Source organism: Lagopus leucura, unplaced genomic scaffold (assembly GCF_019238085.1).
Source record: "Lagopus leucura isolate 7727_CA_CO unplaced genomic scaffold, USGS_WTPT01 Super-Scaffold_73, whole genome shotgun sequence".
NCBI lineage: Eukaryota > Metazoa > Chordata > Aves > Galliformes > Phasianidae > Lagopus > Lagopus leucura.
In genome coordinates, this window is record NW_024962252.1 from 22250861 (window position 1) to 22269511 (window position 18651).

Genomic DNA, 18651 nt, shown 5'->3' on the forward strand with positions numbered 1-18651 from the left:
ATACACATAATAATTGTGTTGTCATGACTGAAGAATTTTTTTATATATTCTTAGGATATTACTAGTGGTGGTACAGTTTGTATCACTGCGGCGTGTGATAAGAGATCACAACACAAATGCTTTATTGTTTACATATGCATGTAAATATACAACAAGGCTCATTTTGCTCTTCTGTATTCTGTTTTCTGCAGGAAAACACCTTTCATAGCCCAGCAGCTTTACTGCTTAGCATGCTTTGGATTGGCCTTTATAGCTGTAGGCTTTCCTTACCTATTTCATAGGCAGTCCTGTGAGAAGGTAAAAGAGAACACAAATTCTTGACCTTGTAAGAACAATGAAACAGGGAGTAGTAGGGAATTAAGATGACGAAGAGTTAATATTTCTGCTTTTTTTTTCCTTTTGTTGTTGTTGTTGGTCACTTTCTTCATACATAGAACTTCATCCTTGCATATCTGTTCATCCTGTGTTGTGGGTTTTGCCTCTTTGCTCTATAGACCTAAGTGTACGGTTTTCTGATCAGTCAGATAGTGTTTAGTAGAGCCTGTTGCTCACCTTAGAGGAGCTTTATTCATGGTCACTTCTGCAGAATGCTAAAGAGGAGGCTGCTGAGGGTCCACAAGAGACCAGGACAGTACATCTGTTGTCAGATTGAGCAGGAATCAGTCCCAAATAGAAACCTCTGCATTATGTGTAAGCTGTGTTTACACTTTCATTACACTAACTGCAGTCATCCAGTCATCGTACCTCAAAGACATTGAGTGCTTTGACTGGTGCTGAATTTGCTCTGAATCTTTCCCTAGCTGTCTGAACTATATCAGCTGGGGTCTTTGCTTTTCAGAATTGGCATCTGCTCTAATTTGGATACTGCTGAGCTTCACTCCAGCAGCTCCCCAGGGTATAAGTGAATCTTGGATAACTCTGGTGTCATATCTGATGGCTCCATACCCATGTTTTGGAAACATTAAGGCATTGTAGATAGAACTACATGCCAGTGTATAGGCAGCTGAATCCCATTACACTGCTCTATCTGCTCTTTTCTTAGTCATTTCTTTCTGTCACTGAGTGTCAGGATATGAACTAACCACATACTGCTTAAATAGTTTTTTTTCTTTGACCATAAATATCTATAAGTGCTGCTGTTTTCAGTTAATTTGCTGGATTTAATACTTTGATTTAGTACATGAAGTAACAGCTTGTATTTGGCCCTGCATGTGGCGGGGGGGCTGCATGATCCTTGAGGTCCCTTCCAACCCTGGCCATTCTATGATTCTGTGATTATATTTACTGTAAAGCATGTATATTTTTGGAACTGTACTTTGAAAGGTTTTTTTTTTTATTTCCCCTTTTCTCAAGGGAGATGATCCTTTAATCTTTTATACACAGAGTTTGTCAACATCTCTATTATACATCAATGTCAATTATACGTCTCAGATTTGGAGACGTATGTGCTTTAACAACTGCTTCCAAAAGCAATTGTTTGAGGAATGCTAAATTATGGCAAGAATAACTTCCTGATGTACAGCTTACATTGCTTGTAATCTGAATGTTCTGGCTGTTTTCTCAAAACTCGTATCCCCTGTACTGTCTACCCTTTCGCTTGGTACAGTGTTCACTTTGTTTGACAGCAATTTGCATCTTAGTATCTTAGTTTAAAGCTGTTCATAGGTCACTTAGTATTCTTTTCTTTTTTTGGCTCTGTCTGTGTTATAAATGTAGATACTGTGATGTTTATGAGTTGATAGATCATCTTTCCTCTGTTCTTGGTTTTATTCTGTTGTATATAAATTGTTCAGCATATATATAGTTACTGTTTCTTACCAGTTTATCTTCTTGAATAACTGAAAGATATGTACTGTAATCTTTTTTTCCTCCTTTGTCTGAGGGCACTCTGGATGGCTAACCTTAGCTGCCTAGTAATTATCTTTTCTAGTTTAATTATTACACAGTATTGCATTAAAAAGTGCAATGAATTTACAATACCTGTGCTTCAAACAAGTAAAGAGAATGATATTCTTAACTTTCTTCTGCTTCCAGATTCAGGTGGCATGGCGTAGCCTCAGCAGCTTTTCCAACCAAACTGATTAAATTCCAAATAAGGTAGTATTTTTTCTGGAGGATAAGTGAATACATGCAGAAATAGAAACTGAAATAAAAAGTAATTTCCGTTTTGATTTGCTTTGAAAAACAGCCATTATAATCATAAAGAAGAACTCTTGGCTTGAGCTTGCAGTTTGACATTCAGTGAGGACCTTAAATCTTTCAGCAGTGTTACTTTCTGCTAGCAATAAAAGCTTACAAGTCTGGTAATGCTCTTACTACCTATGTTTTTAGGGATGAAAAGAAGTCCTTTTAGTGTTTGACAACAGAACAGTTTTTATTTCCCTAAAAGAGGCAGGGCAGGAGGGAAAAGAAAGAGGAAAAAAAAAAAACAGCTGCAACCAACCTTGAAGATTTTGCAAATAGAGGATAGTAATGCCATGTGGTTATTACTAAAGCTAGTGGATGTGCTTTGTTTCTGTTTAGAGCTTTAGTTTATCATACTCAATCTGCCACTGCTTTCAGCTGTGAGCTGAGTCCTAGGAAGCTCATTTGTTACATGGTTTGTCACAGTGTACGTGTGTGTATAGTTTTGTTAGTGTCTTAGTCTGATTTTATCTGAATAAATAATAAAGTTTGCCTAACAGCATTTTTATTAAGAGAGAAAGAACCCAGAGTCCCAAAATCTCTTTCTGACCTTTAGAGCCAAAATAAATATATCTGAGAAAAACTGGAGTGTTAAACTCTTGAAGATCAAACAGAATCCCAGTATAGGTCTGAGGAAAGGAAGGAGTTTCCCCTGAAATACGTTTTACATGCCCACGCATTATCTCTGTTCCAAATGAAATAACCCTTGGTATGTGACAAGACAACCCCATTTTGTTGCTTCTCCAGTACTGTGGTTACTTCACTGTGTTTGTCCTATTTTCTCTTTATCGCCTCTCTCTGAATTTTTTTTCTTCTTTTTGTTGTTATCTCTGTAATTTTTCTCTTCACCCAGCTTTGGTTCTTTCCACTTACGTGCTCCTGCCTTTTTGCATTTTCATCCTATGCCAACTCATTCCACAAGTTTTCCTTTCTTACACTGTACTCTTTTGACTGGCTGAAATGGTGAAGTGAAAGCTTTAAATACTATAGGACAAGAATAGCATAGCCACCAGTAAACCAGTTATATTAAAGCTGGAGTAAACTGATTTTAATATAATCTTGTAAAAGTTACGGAGACAACCAGATTAGAACAGTGTTGACTTTATTAATATATACTCTACTGACCTGATTAAGAAATTCACTATAGAGTTAATTAAATAATAAAGAAATACAAGTGAATGATTAAAGACACATTTTAGAAACAACAAATTTACTGGAATAAAATATTGTAGAACAAACTACATAAAAACTGTAACTGGATGAGGATTAAATTGATTTGTCTATTACATCTGTTTTGGATTTAAACAGCTAAAGTTGATTTATTTGGCTGGGATGGCTCTGGTGGCTATGTTACATAATGTGAATAAATAAAAGTTCGAAGGTGGATTCCTGAGACCATGGTTGGGTTGAGTCAGAACTGAAAGGGATGGTACTATTCACAGGGACATTATAAGATAGATTGGTCAAAGCGATCTTCTCAGTTCAATAAATGGTCAAGCCTTTTGAATCCAGCAAAAGGCTGGTGTATATGTGAAAGTTATTTTCAGATTTATAATGTGATCAGAAATATTCCTGCTTTCTATAAACCTTGCGCCTTGTGGTTGTGTTTAGTGTTCACCTACACTGAATACAGCTGAGTTCTGAACACATGAAATACAGCTAACATCTGTAAGCAGGAAAGGGGACCTAACCTTAGGCAATTGTAGATGGGCACCACCAGCTCTGGAAGCTGTTGCTATCGGAAGGCTACCATCTGTAAAGCATGGACTAAAGAAATTCTCTTTTTGGCTGCCAAAATAATTCCCTTTCCCTTATATAAGTAAAGTACAGATGCATCGGGAACTAACACTTAATGGGGACCTAACCAGGCATTACATTTCTGCACAGAAACCTGGGATACACAAATTAATTACCCAGCTGAAAAGACTGTTTAATTCTGTTGAACATAAAATTATGTTTGAACTGTATATATATGAGCACAAATTTTTCACTGATGTGAAAATGTGGACTAAGGACTCATAGTCCCTCTATTTTGTATCATCATGCAGTATGCATTCCTCTATTTCTGATGCTAAAGGGGCAGGATGTAATTAACTGTTGCTTCTCCCCCCATAGCCTTAAATCATCACTACACTATATGTCTTCTATTTGTTTAGGAAATACAAAGCCTCATTAGATATCTGAATATACAGGTAAGTGCAGTAGATCAGAATGATTCTATGATCATCTAACAAAGTTCTGATCTCAGTTTTTGAACCTGTTTTTGTAACATTAGCTACATCAAATAATGAAATATCATTACTGTAATGCTCTGCACTGTTTTACGTCATCTTACCTTACTGAAACTCTCCTTTTTCCCTGTGTAATCTTCCAGTAGTACTGCAAATTCAGGATGATAACCTCTTGAAATTGATACCAGTGATGGTCTGTGAATTGGCTGTAACAGTGCATTGTTTAGTTTGGTTTAAAAATGTTTGATATTCTTATGCTGGCACGAATCTCCTATTGCCTTTTCCTGCCCCATTTTCCTTAACCTTGTCTTCTTAATCCATATTCAAACTCACAGTTGTTTATCCCTTTCTTGGTCACTCTGTAGTCTTTACTACCCTGAAAATCCAGTTTTCCTTGCCAAAAAGTATTGCTTTTCCCAATTAAAAAAAAAAAAAATAAAAAAATCTTAGATATCAACTCAAATTTGTTGTAGAACACTGATATTCTCTCTTCCCCTTCCTCAAATCTTCCATCCCAGATTTACTGAGATTCCTTTGTGCTCGAGCTTGATAGCACAGATAGCACAGACTTTACCAACTTAGCCTCAGACTCTGCACCTGGAGCAAGAGGTGGGAGAATTAAAAGAAAGGACCATGGACATCCCAGAAGGTAGGATCAACAAAGATGAAATGTAAAAACCCCAAACCAGAAACTTTGTCATTTTTTTGGTAGGGCCATAAAATAACATGTTGAGCCAACTCATATGGTATGTTGTGGTTTCTCCGAATGGTCTGGTAGCTATTTCAGAAGTGGAGGCCAGATTGCTGATCTTTGTAAGGCAGAAGGTTGCACAAAAAAGTCTGTTTGTTTATGAGAAGCTTTAGTGATTATAACAAAGCAGGAAAGATACGCTTTCTGTGCTACAAGTATTTGGTGTGCTTACCTACGTGATATAAAGCTAAAGTATTTTTAATTCTATGAAAAAAGCTACAAAGTTAAATGTGAGTCTAGGATAGATTGTGAATCATGAATATATTTATTGTGTAGGACATAAGCCTACTTTGTGCTGTGCTGAAGCCCTTACTGGGCAGTACTAACTGTTGCAAAATACTTGCAAAATACTTGCCTATAGGTAGGTCCTGTGTTATACTTAACATCCCCCAAGTTCTATGTAGATATATTTCCACCATGATGATTTTTTTAAATTTCAAAACTGAATATGAATAATGTGAAAATATAGTGTGACTATTTAATCTGAATTTTACTCTTTCACTAAAAGTACACTTGCTTAAAAATATTAAAGCACGAAGGATCAAGCTGATAGTTTGCTTATAACTGTGTTTAAGCTTTCATTTCCAAGTTTGTCTGGGTTGTGTTTAGTTTTGTATCTGTGTGTGATATCATAAATATCTCTAACAGATTAGTTAGGAAGAATTTCACATCTTTCTTTGCTTTCTGTCTTAGAAGAAGGGTGGTAAGGCCACTGGCTGCTGCAGGAGAAAGCTTACCATGTTGCCACCATCTATGTCACTGAATTGCATGCACATTAGAGGCCTGGTTTCATATCCTGATTGTAAGACTCTGACTTTAGGCTTCTTGTGGAACTGGAGATGTGGGAACTTTAAGCAAATGTCGTCAGTTGGAGTTCCCTAGCATGGGATTTGGTGGGGAGCAGTGGGGAAATTATGGGTAAATAAAGCTGGCAGTCATCCACCTTGATTATTTGCCAGGCAGCATGTAGATAGGCAGTCAAAGTGGTTACAGAAAGCTCTGTCAAGTGGCACAGCAGAGATCACTACAGTGGGATTCTCCTGCAGTATGTCAAAAATTTGCTGTTTCTCCTCTCAAACAGAATGATTTTCGGTATTTGTTTGAACTGACAGGTCTGTGTGCACTGCATAAGCTGCATTATGTTCCCTAGGCGTGTAGTTACTGTCATCTGTAAAAATCTTTATCCTAATGTAATTGTCACTCTGCTTGTCTATCTAGCTCATGAGATATTCCCACTGGGAATACTCTTGATTGCCAGCCGTCCCCTATTGCTTTTCATCCCTATTTTCACAGCCAGTAATGATCCTCTTGTTCCTCACAGCTCCTTGATTTCCACATTGTGTCTGTGCAGCTGTTACTCTCAGCCCCACCGTCTCCTCCTGTGGAACCAAGCAGTCTCTGTAAATTCTGCTCATCTGTGTCCATTGTTCTTTACCTTGAAGCGTCCCTTCAGACTAAGTTGCTCGGAATAGATCTTCTAGTCATCCCACAGTAGGTCACAGTGCCTGTCAAGACCAATATATTCTTCTGAATAACTCAGTAGTGACATGCATTTCACAGACTGGGCACCTCTAATGCAGGTTTTAAACAGAGACTCTTGAATCTAGAGGGAGCACTTTCAGCTGTTAAGACCTTCAACACAGAGTAAAGAAACAACCTTTGAAATCTCTAGAGATCCATTTGTATGAGATAAATGTAAGACAAATTGGTTCTCACTAACTCATGCTGAAAGCCTTCAAGTACTCAGTCATTCCACGAGCATTTGGTGGTGGTAATCTTAAACTCTTGGATAGCTGAGAAAAGTAACTATGTTTATAGACTGTCATATGTCTGTTTTTTTAGACTGTCATATGGAAAATAAGTTGGCTTATTCACTTCAATGGGCTTTGCATTGACCCTGGCACAATTACAGTACTCTTCCAGCTCAGTAATTTTCAGATTTTATGCACTGTTTGGTTTAAGGCAGAAACTTATGTATGCTGTGAGGCTAAAAAGACACAGCCATTCGAGTAGTGAAGTACTGCAAGCACAGAAATGGTTAATGTAGTTGCAGAACCACAGTGTGACAATATTTAAATTTCTCAATGCTTCACGCAGAATCACAAAATGGTTGGTCTTGGAATGGCACTCTGGAGTTCTTCTAGTCCAAATTCTTTCTCACAGAAAAGCAGAATGAGGTTGCCAGGGCCATGTACTGTTGGGTTTTGAATGCCTTCAAGGATGGCGTCAATAATATTATGTTTAAGTTTCTTTGAACTTGAAAATACAAAATGAAGATCGAGTTTATGCCCATCAAGTCACCTATGACCTCAATCAGTTGACTCACTTTCAAGTTCCTTTCAGAGTTCCTTGCAAGAGCTGTATTGACTCCAGGAACATTACTCTGCAGTTTACCTGTGTTTCCATTTTGACTTTTTAAAAAATTTCTTTACTTTTGCACGTATATCCAAATTATTTTGTCATAAAATATGTTCCATTCGATACAGAAATTCTCTCTTGCTTCTTTGTTTCTAATACAGTTTGTGTCAAAGAATATTTTTATAAAAGTTTGTGTAGAAGAGAATCACAGAAGTATAAATAATAATATTGTAGTGCAACTCTCTGCAGAAAATATATACGCGCTCAAGCACTATTAATGATAATCTGGCTTTGTGCATTATTTTTACTAAGCTTTGCAAAAATAGAAGTGAATATATAGTGTGAAAAGCTTCTGGTTAGTTCTCTGAGCCTTTTGATTGACAACTTAAATTTGATACTAGTCCTAGCTGTAAGCTGTTTCATGCCATTTACCTTATTTTGTTGGAATTCTGTCATTTTTACATTTTTTTTTTCTGTGTTCCATGTATATCTGTAACTATGGAAACCATGAAGTGAATAAGAGTGCAGTTGATGCTTTTTTGGCTCATCAAGACAGCCAAATGTTCAAGTAATTAGGCAAAAGTTTTTTTTTTTTTTTTTTCTTGTTAGGAAAATGCAGAAAATAATTGGTGAGATCATTATTTCTAGTGTATTCTAATGGTATATGATGAGGGAAGATTGCTAAAAAACATGACTAGCAATTTACAGCTACTGCATTATCAGAAATAAATAAAGAAATTGACATTAATTCAGACAAGTGCAGTAAATTTAATAAAGAAACTTATGTATGGATTCATTTATGAGGAAATCGTAAAGCTTTCTGAAGCTATGATTATTGTTGGTACTTAGAATTTTTCAGTTACCGAGGAAGTAAAAGTTCCAAAGTGGAATTAGATAGTATGGACAAAATAAAGAAGGAGTGAGCACTCCAAAATGCAAAAGATGATCAGTTTTTTCCTCTACAGGAGCTGTGGAGAAAGCAAACCATTGAGATGTTTCAGATTATTGATTTTCAGAAAAAAAAGTTGTATAAGCCTTATTGTGACCCATGGATGATTAATGATTATACTGTCTAACACTTAAGCTTTTTGAGGGTTATCCTTTGTTTCCAAAAACGAAATCCTTACGACAAGATGAAGACAGTGCAAATGATTAAAAATTCTTGAACCTCTTTGGTTTTTAGCCAGTTAGGATGAGTCATGCTTTCCTTCATTCCTTCATTCTCTTCTCCTGGTGCAGTAGCCTATTATGTCAGATTCTAAGTTTGGTAAATTTTTGATCGGTTTAGGTAGAAATAAAACCGGTTTTATCAAACTCAAAACTATTGCTGCGAGGAAGTTCGGATCCAAGGTTTCATAGATTTGCCCAAGACCTACTCTTGCTGTGCAATCACAATTTTAACAAACTTATTTGCAGGTGGAGGGGATTTCAAGTTGTTGTAAATGTATTGGTGTGGATTTTTAAACAGAAACTCTGTCTTCTCCAGTAGCAAACATGGTTTCTTCCTCACTTGAACTCCAAACGCATTCTCAGAGAAGTGCATTGTGATACTGGCTGGGTCCTGGCTATGTTCTATTTTAGAGATATTTCATATGGTAACTTTATATTGCCTGAATTAATCACTTCCAGCAATCAGTTTACTGCAGCGTTATTCTAGAAATGTTTAATCTTTGTAGAAGTTGTCAGAAGCTTTCTGAAGGATTGGCAGCTGTATGTGAGAGCTTTTGGCAGCAGCGCATGTGTAGGAAGTTGATTGTTTTTTATTTTCATTTTATCTTAAGATGACTAGTAATGCTGTTCTAGCAGATATATCAACAGAACTGACATAAAAAGGACTTTTATTAACTGGACTTCTTGCTCCACTGTGCATTTTCTGTTTCTTTTTACGGACAGTTTGTAACTGTAGATTTAGAAACTTAGGATGGCAGGACTATGATTTTTGAGATTCATATAGTGTTCAGTTACCTAAAAGTACACATTTGATACTGTTTGATGGCCTGTGGTACACGACACATGTACGTGGCTGGTAGATGTGCTGTAACAGTAGTGGCAGGCTTATGCCCTTTGAATTGGTCTGTGGCAGCCAGTTGGGATATGCTGACTTGTCTCTGGTGGTGCAAACCTAGATTAAACATGATGTTTCATTTTATTTCATCATGTCTGCTTGAGAGTTAGCGTGTTCTCGTTGGATCCTGTTGGCTGTGCTGACTAGATATCCATTGACAAAAATGAGAACTTAAATAACTGTCATGCCAATAGACATTTCCATGTAAACACAGACATCTTCCTGTCATCCTCAATTGTACACATGAGGATTGATTTGTAAAGTTAACTTTTCAGTTAACTGTGAAATGTGAGCAGAAATAGTATGTGAAACGATACGTCTGGTACATGTGGGAAAATCTGGTGAGGTGGGCTTTTAAACATGCCTCGTGGATGCTGTAAGTCAAATATCTGAGTGGCACTGCAGATTTTAAGATGACAAATAGTCCCGTTAACAGTGGGTCCTCTTCTTTCAGGCATCTCTTGAAGTGCAATTGCTATGTGTGTTCTGTGATGGTGATAAAAGATTGCACTGGGGTGTTTACAGGGCATTTACAAAGGTGCCTTTTTTTTTTTTCCTTGAAATTTATGAGAATATAATCTCATGAAAACTTCTGTGCCTATGCAAAATGTAATTGCATTTGTCCTCTGGTGTAAAATAGTGTTGGAGTGTGAGGAGAAAAGGGGGAAGAAACCAATCAGCTGTTGGCATAAGCTGCCTCATTTTCTTGGAAAGTTGGGATAAAAATATCTAGCAGAAATCCTAGTTTATGAAGCAAGTCTGCTCTGCGCAGAGTGGAAGAACAGGGAGTGCTAATATGGTGAAATATGGTCCTGAAATGGCTGAGCCCCTTATGTCTGATGAGCATCAGTGTGAGCAAAGCAGTCCCCTCCCTGCTCAAAGAGGCAAGAAATAGAATTAATTGTCCTCTTGAACTGTTGTTCCAGAGGGGAGGCTGCAGCAAGAGCAAGACCTAGATTCCTAGGTTACTTCTGGCACTAACGAATTAGATATACTCTGGGTCTGCTCCTGAGCTGGTAAACGGACAGAAAGCTACGTGACTTACTGTTGGTCTTCTGCCCGCTAGTACTTCCTCATCAGTTAAGTTTTCTTGGTGGTTTTTGAGCTGGAGTGTTCCGGAGATCATCTCCAGGAGACAATTAACGTGCAGCCACCTTGCTTTGAAGATCCTAGTATAAGTGCAGATTGTTTTGTGTCATTTTGCTTCAGTGCTCAGAAACGTTTGTGTAAGCATAATGTGCTGGTACTTGAGATGTTTTAAGATGTAGTTTTCTAAGAGATGGTAAGCCACTGCATTGGAGAAACATCTTTTTTCCATTTGACTCAATTTTTGATAACGTTATTTTAATTGCTCATCATATCCCTCCAAGAGAAAGATCGCTGAGACAAAAAATTAACCCAGCTAAAAAAATGCAGATTAATTTCTACTATGTTTTTAAGTTCAGCTAGTTATTTTGACCTGACAGTCAAAGGAGAAGATGCAGTGGATTGTGTGATATGGTGAAGATGGAAGCAAGGAAGGGAGAGGACAAACTGGGATAGGGAGAAAGAAGAGCAAGTGAGGGGAAAAATGGTGAGAAAACCTTCAATTTTGGTGATTGAGAGACATTGGATGTAATCAGCTGCCCACATAATTTTGAAAAATTTATTTAATGAATGCTTGGTTTCACAAGCACATTCTCATTAGAAAGATACAATTGTTTGCTTATTTAGAGTTTGGACTTCTGAATGTAAGCATTGAAATAGACTTTCAGTTTCATTTCTTTATGTTTTCATGGAGTGTAGGAGTTACAACCCTTTAGCTACTGTTTTATTACAGGATTCAATTTGATGTAGTAGGAGATGAATGCAGTGCTTCTTACTGGTTTGTTTGCTGCTTCTTTTCTATAACCTGAGAAAAATGAAGTGTTATGTAGTTTAACTCACTTGTATGAATGGAAAGTATCATGAGATAAAAATTGATAGCATTCCTTCCCTCTGACTTTAAAGCAATGGTGTAGGATGGTGGCACAGTTCTGCTGAAGTTAATGGAGTCTGTAGCAGAGAAAAGGGTCTGCCTAATTAGATCTGCTTGAAACAACTAGTGTCTTCTAGAGGTATATAGAAGAAGGTGGCTAAAGAGACACAAACAAAATAAACACAATAAACAGAAAAGGCATTATGTAGACATCTTTCAAAAGGGAAATAATTCTGATAGCATGAAGGTTCAGTATAGCATGCCTTGTGGCCTGCTATATTAATGCACCTAATTATACCTAATTTCTTGTGTGTAGATGAAGCAGGATGTATGGGTGTTTGTGAAATTGTGAGTTTGCCATTTCTGAACTCGTAAAGGGTGAAGGATTGTACTCACAATGAAGCCTCATAAGTGTCTGGGCTTGGGTAAAGAATTTTGGGGAGTTCACAGCAACTTCAGTGTGAGTTTGGAGGCGCACAGATTTGGTATAAGATTTGTTTCCTTTCTAGTGCATGTTTGGAATGAAGACTACAAATTAGAATATGAAAGAAAAAGCCTTTTTCTTCACTCTAAAATATAGTTTTAAAATATTTAATCATAAAGAAGTGTTCTTATTTTCATAATTGAAAATGCTCTTTTTCTCTGTGTGCATGGTTGTATATATTGTTTACTATGGGCTCTTTCAAGTTGGAATTTCATGTTGTGTTAGTACAGGAATACTGTTCCTACTCATTGTGGATCACCAGTACCTGTAAGAGTAAGTTTGAGGAATATTTTTTTCTGTGAATGAAATAACCCATATTCCACTTGAAGGCAAGCATGGAATCCCACTAGCATGTTTTCACGCAGCCTGTGAAGTTTTTGACGTGAATCTGTGTGGGAATTGACCCACCTCTGCTGAGTTCTGTATGTGCCACGTTGTTTGTTGTGTAGCAGTAAAGCAGTAGATCCCTTTGCTGTGCAGTGCAAATGAACATTTTCCTGAGCTGTGCACATGAACTGTTTGGATGAGGAGCACCCCTTTCTTGGTTCACTTAAATAGCTTTGTGTGCAGCTGTGTGTTTATAAACCAGCCACAAACCCAATAACAACAACAAAAATAAAAAAACAAAAAAAAACCCTCTATACATGTCTTGATTGACTCACTATAGTGCTGCATCAGAGCTCACCATCCAGAAAAAAGTAAGCAAACTACTTTTGACGTGACAGGCCAGAGGAAAATAGATAATCTAACACCCTTCATTTTACTGATGCATTGCATGGAGGCCCAGAAGCTACATTAGAGAACTGTAATCCTTCATCAGAGCATTTGTTTGGTTGCCTAACATCTGTGGATTGTTAAGATAAGTTATTACACAGACTTGCTTTCGTTTAGATTAGTTTGGATCACATCCCAGTATATTCAATCAGGATATAATTCCTGCATGCTGCTAAATTGCTTGCTCCACATACTTCTCTAAAAATGTTTTTCAATATACAGTTTTTATTTCTAAAAATGGTTTTATGTATACGGTTTTATCACTGAAACTGTTATAGCACCTCAAGTTTTTGTGTTTTTATTATTATTATTATTTTTCATTTTAAAGAAAAGCTCTTTTATTTTTTCTTTTGGTCTGAATATATCTCAAGGCAAATGTAGCATTTGTTAAGTCCTAAAGAGAATCCTGAAGAGGGATGGTAGTGTAGCTTCTTGTGAGTATAATGCCGATATTCTGTGTGTGCAGTCTGTGGTGATGGGTTTGTATTTTGTGTCTAAATTGTGCTATTTAAAGACATGAGAAAATGCTTTCTTTGTACTTAGATGTCTAGTATTTCTTTTTGTATTCTGTTTTTATTTGTATCTATTTGCGCATTGGCAGTTCCTATTTGTTTGGATTTTATAGTAGTTTTGTAAAACTAATTAAAATATCAAAGTGATTATGTAAATTAATGATAATTTTTGATGTTTATTACATGATTTTATACATATTTTAAATGATAAAATACATTAAATTGTAAATGAAGTCTGTTACTCCTTTAAAGTACTGGTGCATACTTGCATCCACATGAAAGAAAATAAGAATATTTCAATTCGATATTAGTATTCCTTACCATTCCTTTAAACAAGCTTCGCTTTGTTAAATTTTTCATAAGTCTTTTTCAACTTTCCTTCTGAGTCAGTGATATGTAGGCCATGCCATATTTTTTATTAATGGCTTGAGTTTATAGCACCAACATAAATTTTACACATGAATGTGTGTGCATGCACACACTTGCTGTTTAATGAGGTAACAGTTTTTTCAGAGCCTATAACGGCATTTCTGCGTGTGAAAATTCTTCTTCCTTTTAGCCTTGCTGGTATTTTGAATACCTATAATAATAATATCAGACTGAAATCTATTCTGCTAATACAGTTTGATAACCAGAATTGCTGTTTTGAGATGCGTTCTAGATTAAGGAAATAGAATATTTTGGAATGAGGGTGTTTTGTCTTCAAGGGCCAGTATTTGTTTTGATGAATTTGCTACTCCTCTTGTCCTACTGAGAGTTATCTATCCATTTTTGACGTAAGATGTATTTTTTTTGCTGGAATAATTGTAGCTTTTTTTTTTTTTCTTTCTTTACTTTTTTCTTTTTAATTAATTGAAGTTTTTAAATTAGTATTTTACTATCCTTCCTACATAGAAGAAATGTAATGGTCCAGATGCAGGGAAAAGTCTGAGTCTTCTCAGTGTGGTTTGGTCAAACAGTAGAGAAATGGTGTTGGAAGTTGTAATGTATTCTTCACACCTAAACAAATAGTTTAGAACAGTCTGTTCTAGGGTGTTTTATAAATAAATCTCCGTTATCTTATATGTGTTAAATGTCTAAAATTTTGATTTTACCATAGAAGGCATGTGCTTCCTTCCGAGCTAGAGAATAAGAGCTTGCTGCCAGAGCTTTGTCCTGTTGCAGTTTCCTCCCTGTATAATAATATAAATATGTATGTATAATATATTTATATATATATTTATACATAAATATATGTATAAATAATCCCCGTAATGATTAATTTTCTATTCTTTTTCATTCTTACTGTTGTATCATTTTACCGCAGTTGTATCATCCATATGTTGACACAAGATAATTTAAACGTTTTTCATTGCAAACTTCTGTTATCCTTCTTACCCTCTTACTTCAGCTTTACTCATTCCTTTACTTCTTTCCACATTCAACTCAGGTTTTTTTTTTCCATTTTCCTCTTTAGTTTTCAACCTTACTTTCCTTTCATCTCTATCTTTATTTCTGAAAAAATTCCTACCTCTTGTATTCTGTATGCATTTTGTGTTTGTTTTTCTACTTCAAAAGCTCTTTTTGTCTTTGTCCCATCTATTAAAAAAAAATGAAAATCCCACACTTCATTCTGCTCAAGAATCTTTTATTTTTTTGCTGGTGATTCGTTCTTGCATTTAAGATTGTGTTCTGTAGTGTGTAGACCTGAAATGTCCAGTCTTGCTTTATTGTATGTGCTCTGATTACCTCTGTGTCTGAAACTTAAGCAAAAATCCTATGCAGCACCACTGATGAATCCAGCTTAATTGTGATTGTCAGGTCTTTGTTTGTTTGCTTATGATTTATCACTGTAAATCAGAGAGATGGTTTTTGGTCCTTTTGAAGTAGTACAAAATATGATGCTGTTGGTGCATTGAGTTCTCTATTAGTAGGTTTTATATAGGTCCTTCCTTACATTTCTGGTAAGTAGCTGTTGTGGACGTAGCTAAATGTACATGCAGTAAATGTTGAGTTTATTTATGGAATAATATTATGTGGTACAAAGAAAAATTAAAGGGAAATTCTGTGTCAGTTTCTGTGGCAGTGGCTGGACGAGCAACTGGGCAGAGCTCTGTCAACCAGTTCCAGGTTTTGCCCAGCCTGGTGGACCTCACCACAGCCAGCATACAGTCACTTTGAATTGAGGGAGCTGGGGCTGGGCTGAGGAGGGTTGCTATACTGGCATATATTGACAGCATATTTTGGAGAAGCTTGCAGAGCATGTGCCTGTAGGATGCCTGGCTCTGGCCAGTGCAGGTAGCGCTTGGAGAAGCATGTTTGAGCACTGGCATGAGCACAAACCTCATCAGTTTAGAGGAAATGGGAGGCCGTAGCTGACCATGACAGAGTGAGCATGTGCTCCTGGGTCTGAGGGATAGCTGCACTGACTCTTCTTGTTGTCTTTAACTAGGTTATGTGGGTATGCAATTTATGTCGAAAGCAACAAGAAATCTTAACAAAATCCGGAGCGTGGTTTTTTGGAAGTGGACCACAGCCATCACCCAGCCAGGATGGAACACTGAGTGATACGGCAACTGGTGCAAGCTCTGATGCACCGAGAGAAAAGAAAGCCAGGCTTCAAGAGAGGTCAAGATCACAGACTCCTTTAAGCACAGCAGCTGCCTCATCACAGGAGATCTCTCCTTCCACTGTTCAATCCGATCAGAGGAAAGGAGCTGAAGTATCGCAGCCAGCTATGGGCCTGGAGCAAAAGCAAGTTTCATCAAGGTCTAGAAGTGAGCCTCCAAGAGAGAGGTAAGGCGTTCTGCATTCGCAGAACCTCGCAGTTATAATACTAGTGCCACAGCGTTACACAGGGCTTTTGGCTGGTCTGTATGTGAGTCTAGAGCCATGCAGGGATGAATTGAATCACTTACCAGGAAAGGATTAAGTGTACATAAGAAAATACATCATCTGAAGTGTGTTGTGGTGTTTTTTTTTTTTTGGGGGGGGGGGGTTTTTTTTTTTTTTTTTGAGCAACAGAAGTGGAGGGGAGGAGAGAAAGTAAATAAGTGGTTTTTTTAAAGCATATTTTGACATACACTTTTAATATTGAATATTGAACATTCATGAAGAACAATGATTGCACCATCTTGAAGTCAAAGTAAATTGTATGAAAAACTGAAGCCAGCAAGAAAAACTATTATATATTTTAAAGGGGGGTATAAGAAAAAGGGACACAGACTCTTCATCAGGGGTCTGTTGTAACAGGACAAGGGGAAATGGTTTCAAACTAAAAGAGAGAAGATTTAGATTGGATATAAGGAAAATGGTTTTTATACAATAAGGGTGGTGAGACATTGGAACAGGTTGTCCAGAGAGGTGGTGGATGCCCCTTCCCTGGAATCAAAGGCCAGGCTGGACAGGGCTCGGGGCTACCTGATGTAGCTGTAGGTGTCCCTGTTCACTGCAGGGGAGTAGGACCAGATGGCCTTTTCAAAGGTCCCTTGCAACCCAAATGATTCTATGATTCTATATTTTAAGTGGCTAAATGAATAAATTCCTGATCTGCACTGGTTATAATGAACTGGGCGAAGAATGTCAAATGAAGGGAGGATAATGTGATGAATCATTTGCTGCTCTTTTGGCTGCTGACTGCCAGATGATGGAGCAAATGAGGAGGGGCCCTGTGGCAACAAAATAAGATTATACTGTGGTAGATTCTCCCTTGAATAAAAAAATTCATCATTCTTTCCATGGCTTTTTGAGCTGAAAAATGAATGAGCAAGGATGGCTAGTAACCTATTGTGTGGTTAAGGTCAGTGCTAATTTAACAGGAGCAAAACTCCAGTTAGGATTATGCATAGGTAATAATAGCAACCAATACCTGATGCCTTCCTCTGATTCTTTTCACTCTTTCTTCCCCAAAGTTGAGAAGGGCCACAGAGTAGTCATCATGCAGTTGAAGGACACTTTTAATGCATCAAAAGGATTTCTGTTTCTGCTTTGCTATCCAAAAATGAGATGTCTGTATCAATAATGCAATAACAGTGTCCTCTACTTTTTACTGAGACTTTCAAAGGAAGTCCAATGCTTTTGAATGGGGAACACTAGTGATGAGCCAGCATATTGCCAACAGCTCATGAAGACAATGGAGGAAAAAAGGGGACAGGGTCTTAACTTGGATCATATGCATCTTTGACTGTCCCATAGAGTACATATGTGGAAAATCTATGATACGTAATCCGAAAATGTATCGATGTGGAAGGAAAGAGGAAAGGAAGGCTCAGTGCCACAAAATCAGTCCTATTGGCTTTGGTTTGGTGCTGTATATTGGAATATCACTGTATGTGTATTGCAGTATTTTATGCAAGTATTCATTTGTGCATTAATTTTTTCAAATTACCGTATTCCTTTTTCATTGTAGGAAGAAGACGTTGGTTTCAGACCAGAATGGCAAAGTTGTAAAGGGTGAGCGTAAGCGTGTGCCAAAAGCCTCACTTCAAAAAGAAGGACCAGCAGGTGATAGGGAACGTAAAGAAAGGCATGAAAATAGAAGACTGGAAAAAGGGAAGTCACAAGACTATCCCGACTTGCCAGAAAAACTTGAGGAAGGCAAAGTGCCTGATGATGAAAAACAAAGGAAGGAAGATGAATATCATACTCGGTACAGGAGTGACCCCAATCTGGCAAGATACCCTGTTAAACCACATCCTGAGGAACAGCAAATGCGCATGCATGCCAAGGTTTCTAAAGCACGGCATGAGAGAAGACACAGTGATGTAGCTTTGCCACACACAGAAATGGAGGAAGCGGAGGTACCTGAGAATAACTTAGGAAAACGCTCACAATTACAGGGAACTCAGGACAGAAAATCTCTTGTGGAAACTCAGAGGTCGTACTCTATAGACAGAACAGGTGATGTAAGAATTTCTGTTTCTAAACAATTAACTAATCATAGTCCACCAACTCCCAGGCATAGTCCAGTTCCCATAGAGCACGTAGAATACAAGAACCACGATACCTTTAAAAAACAGAGCCGCCTTGATCCTAGCTCTGCTATTCTCATGCGAAAAGCAAAGCGGGAGAAAATGGAGACCATGCTAAGGAATGATTCCCTTAGCTCTGACCAGTCGGAATCAGTGCGGCCATCCCCTCCAAAGCCTCATAGAGCAAAAAGAGGCGGAAAGAAAAGGCAGATGTCAGTTAGTAGCTCAGAGGAAGAAGGGGCATCAACACCAGAATATACTAGCTGTGAAGATGTGGAGATAGAAAGTGAAAGTGTCAGTGAAAAAGGTAAGGACCTTTATCTATATTATGCACATGGCCATGGTTTTGGGGAAAAAAAAAAAAAGAACAAACCAAAAACCAACAG

At 37.4% G+C, this 18651-nt stretch overlaps 1 protein-coding gene across 1 annotated transcript in view; it reads left to right on the forward strand.

The window, feature by feature from the left end:
• The window catches only part of RIMS1 (regulating synaptic membrane exocytosis 1), a 184833-nt gene that overhangs the window by 11722 nt on the left and 154460 nt on the right, over nucleotides 1-18651 (forward strand). The window contains exons 2-3 of the mRNA XM_042879863.1: nucleotides 15748-16091; nucleotides 17704-18572. Coding sequence (XP_042735797.1) covers nucleotides 15751-16091; nucleotides 17704-18572 — 1210 coding nt within the window. The 5' untranslated portion in view covers nucleotides 15748-15750. The remainder of the gene's footprint in view (nucleotides 1-15747; nucleotides 16092-17703; nucleotides 18573-18651) is intronic.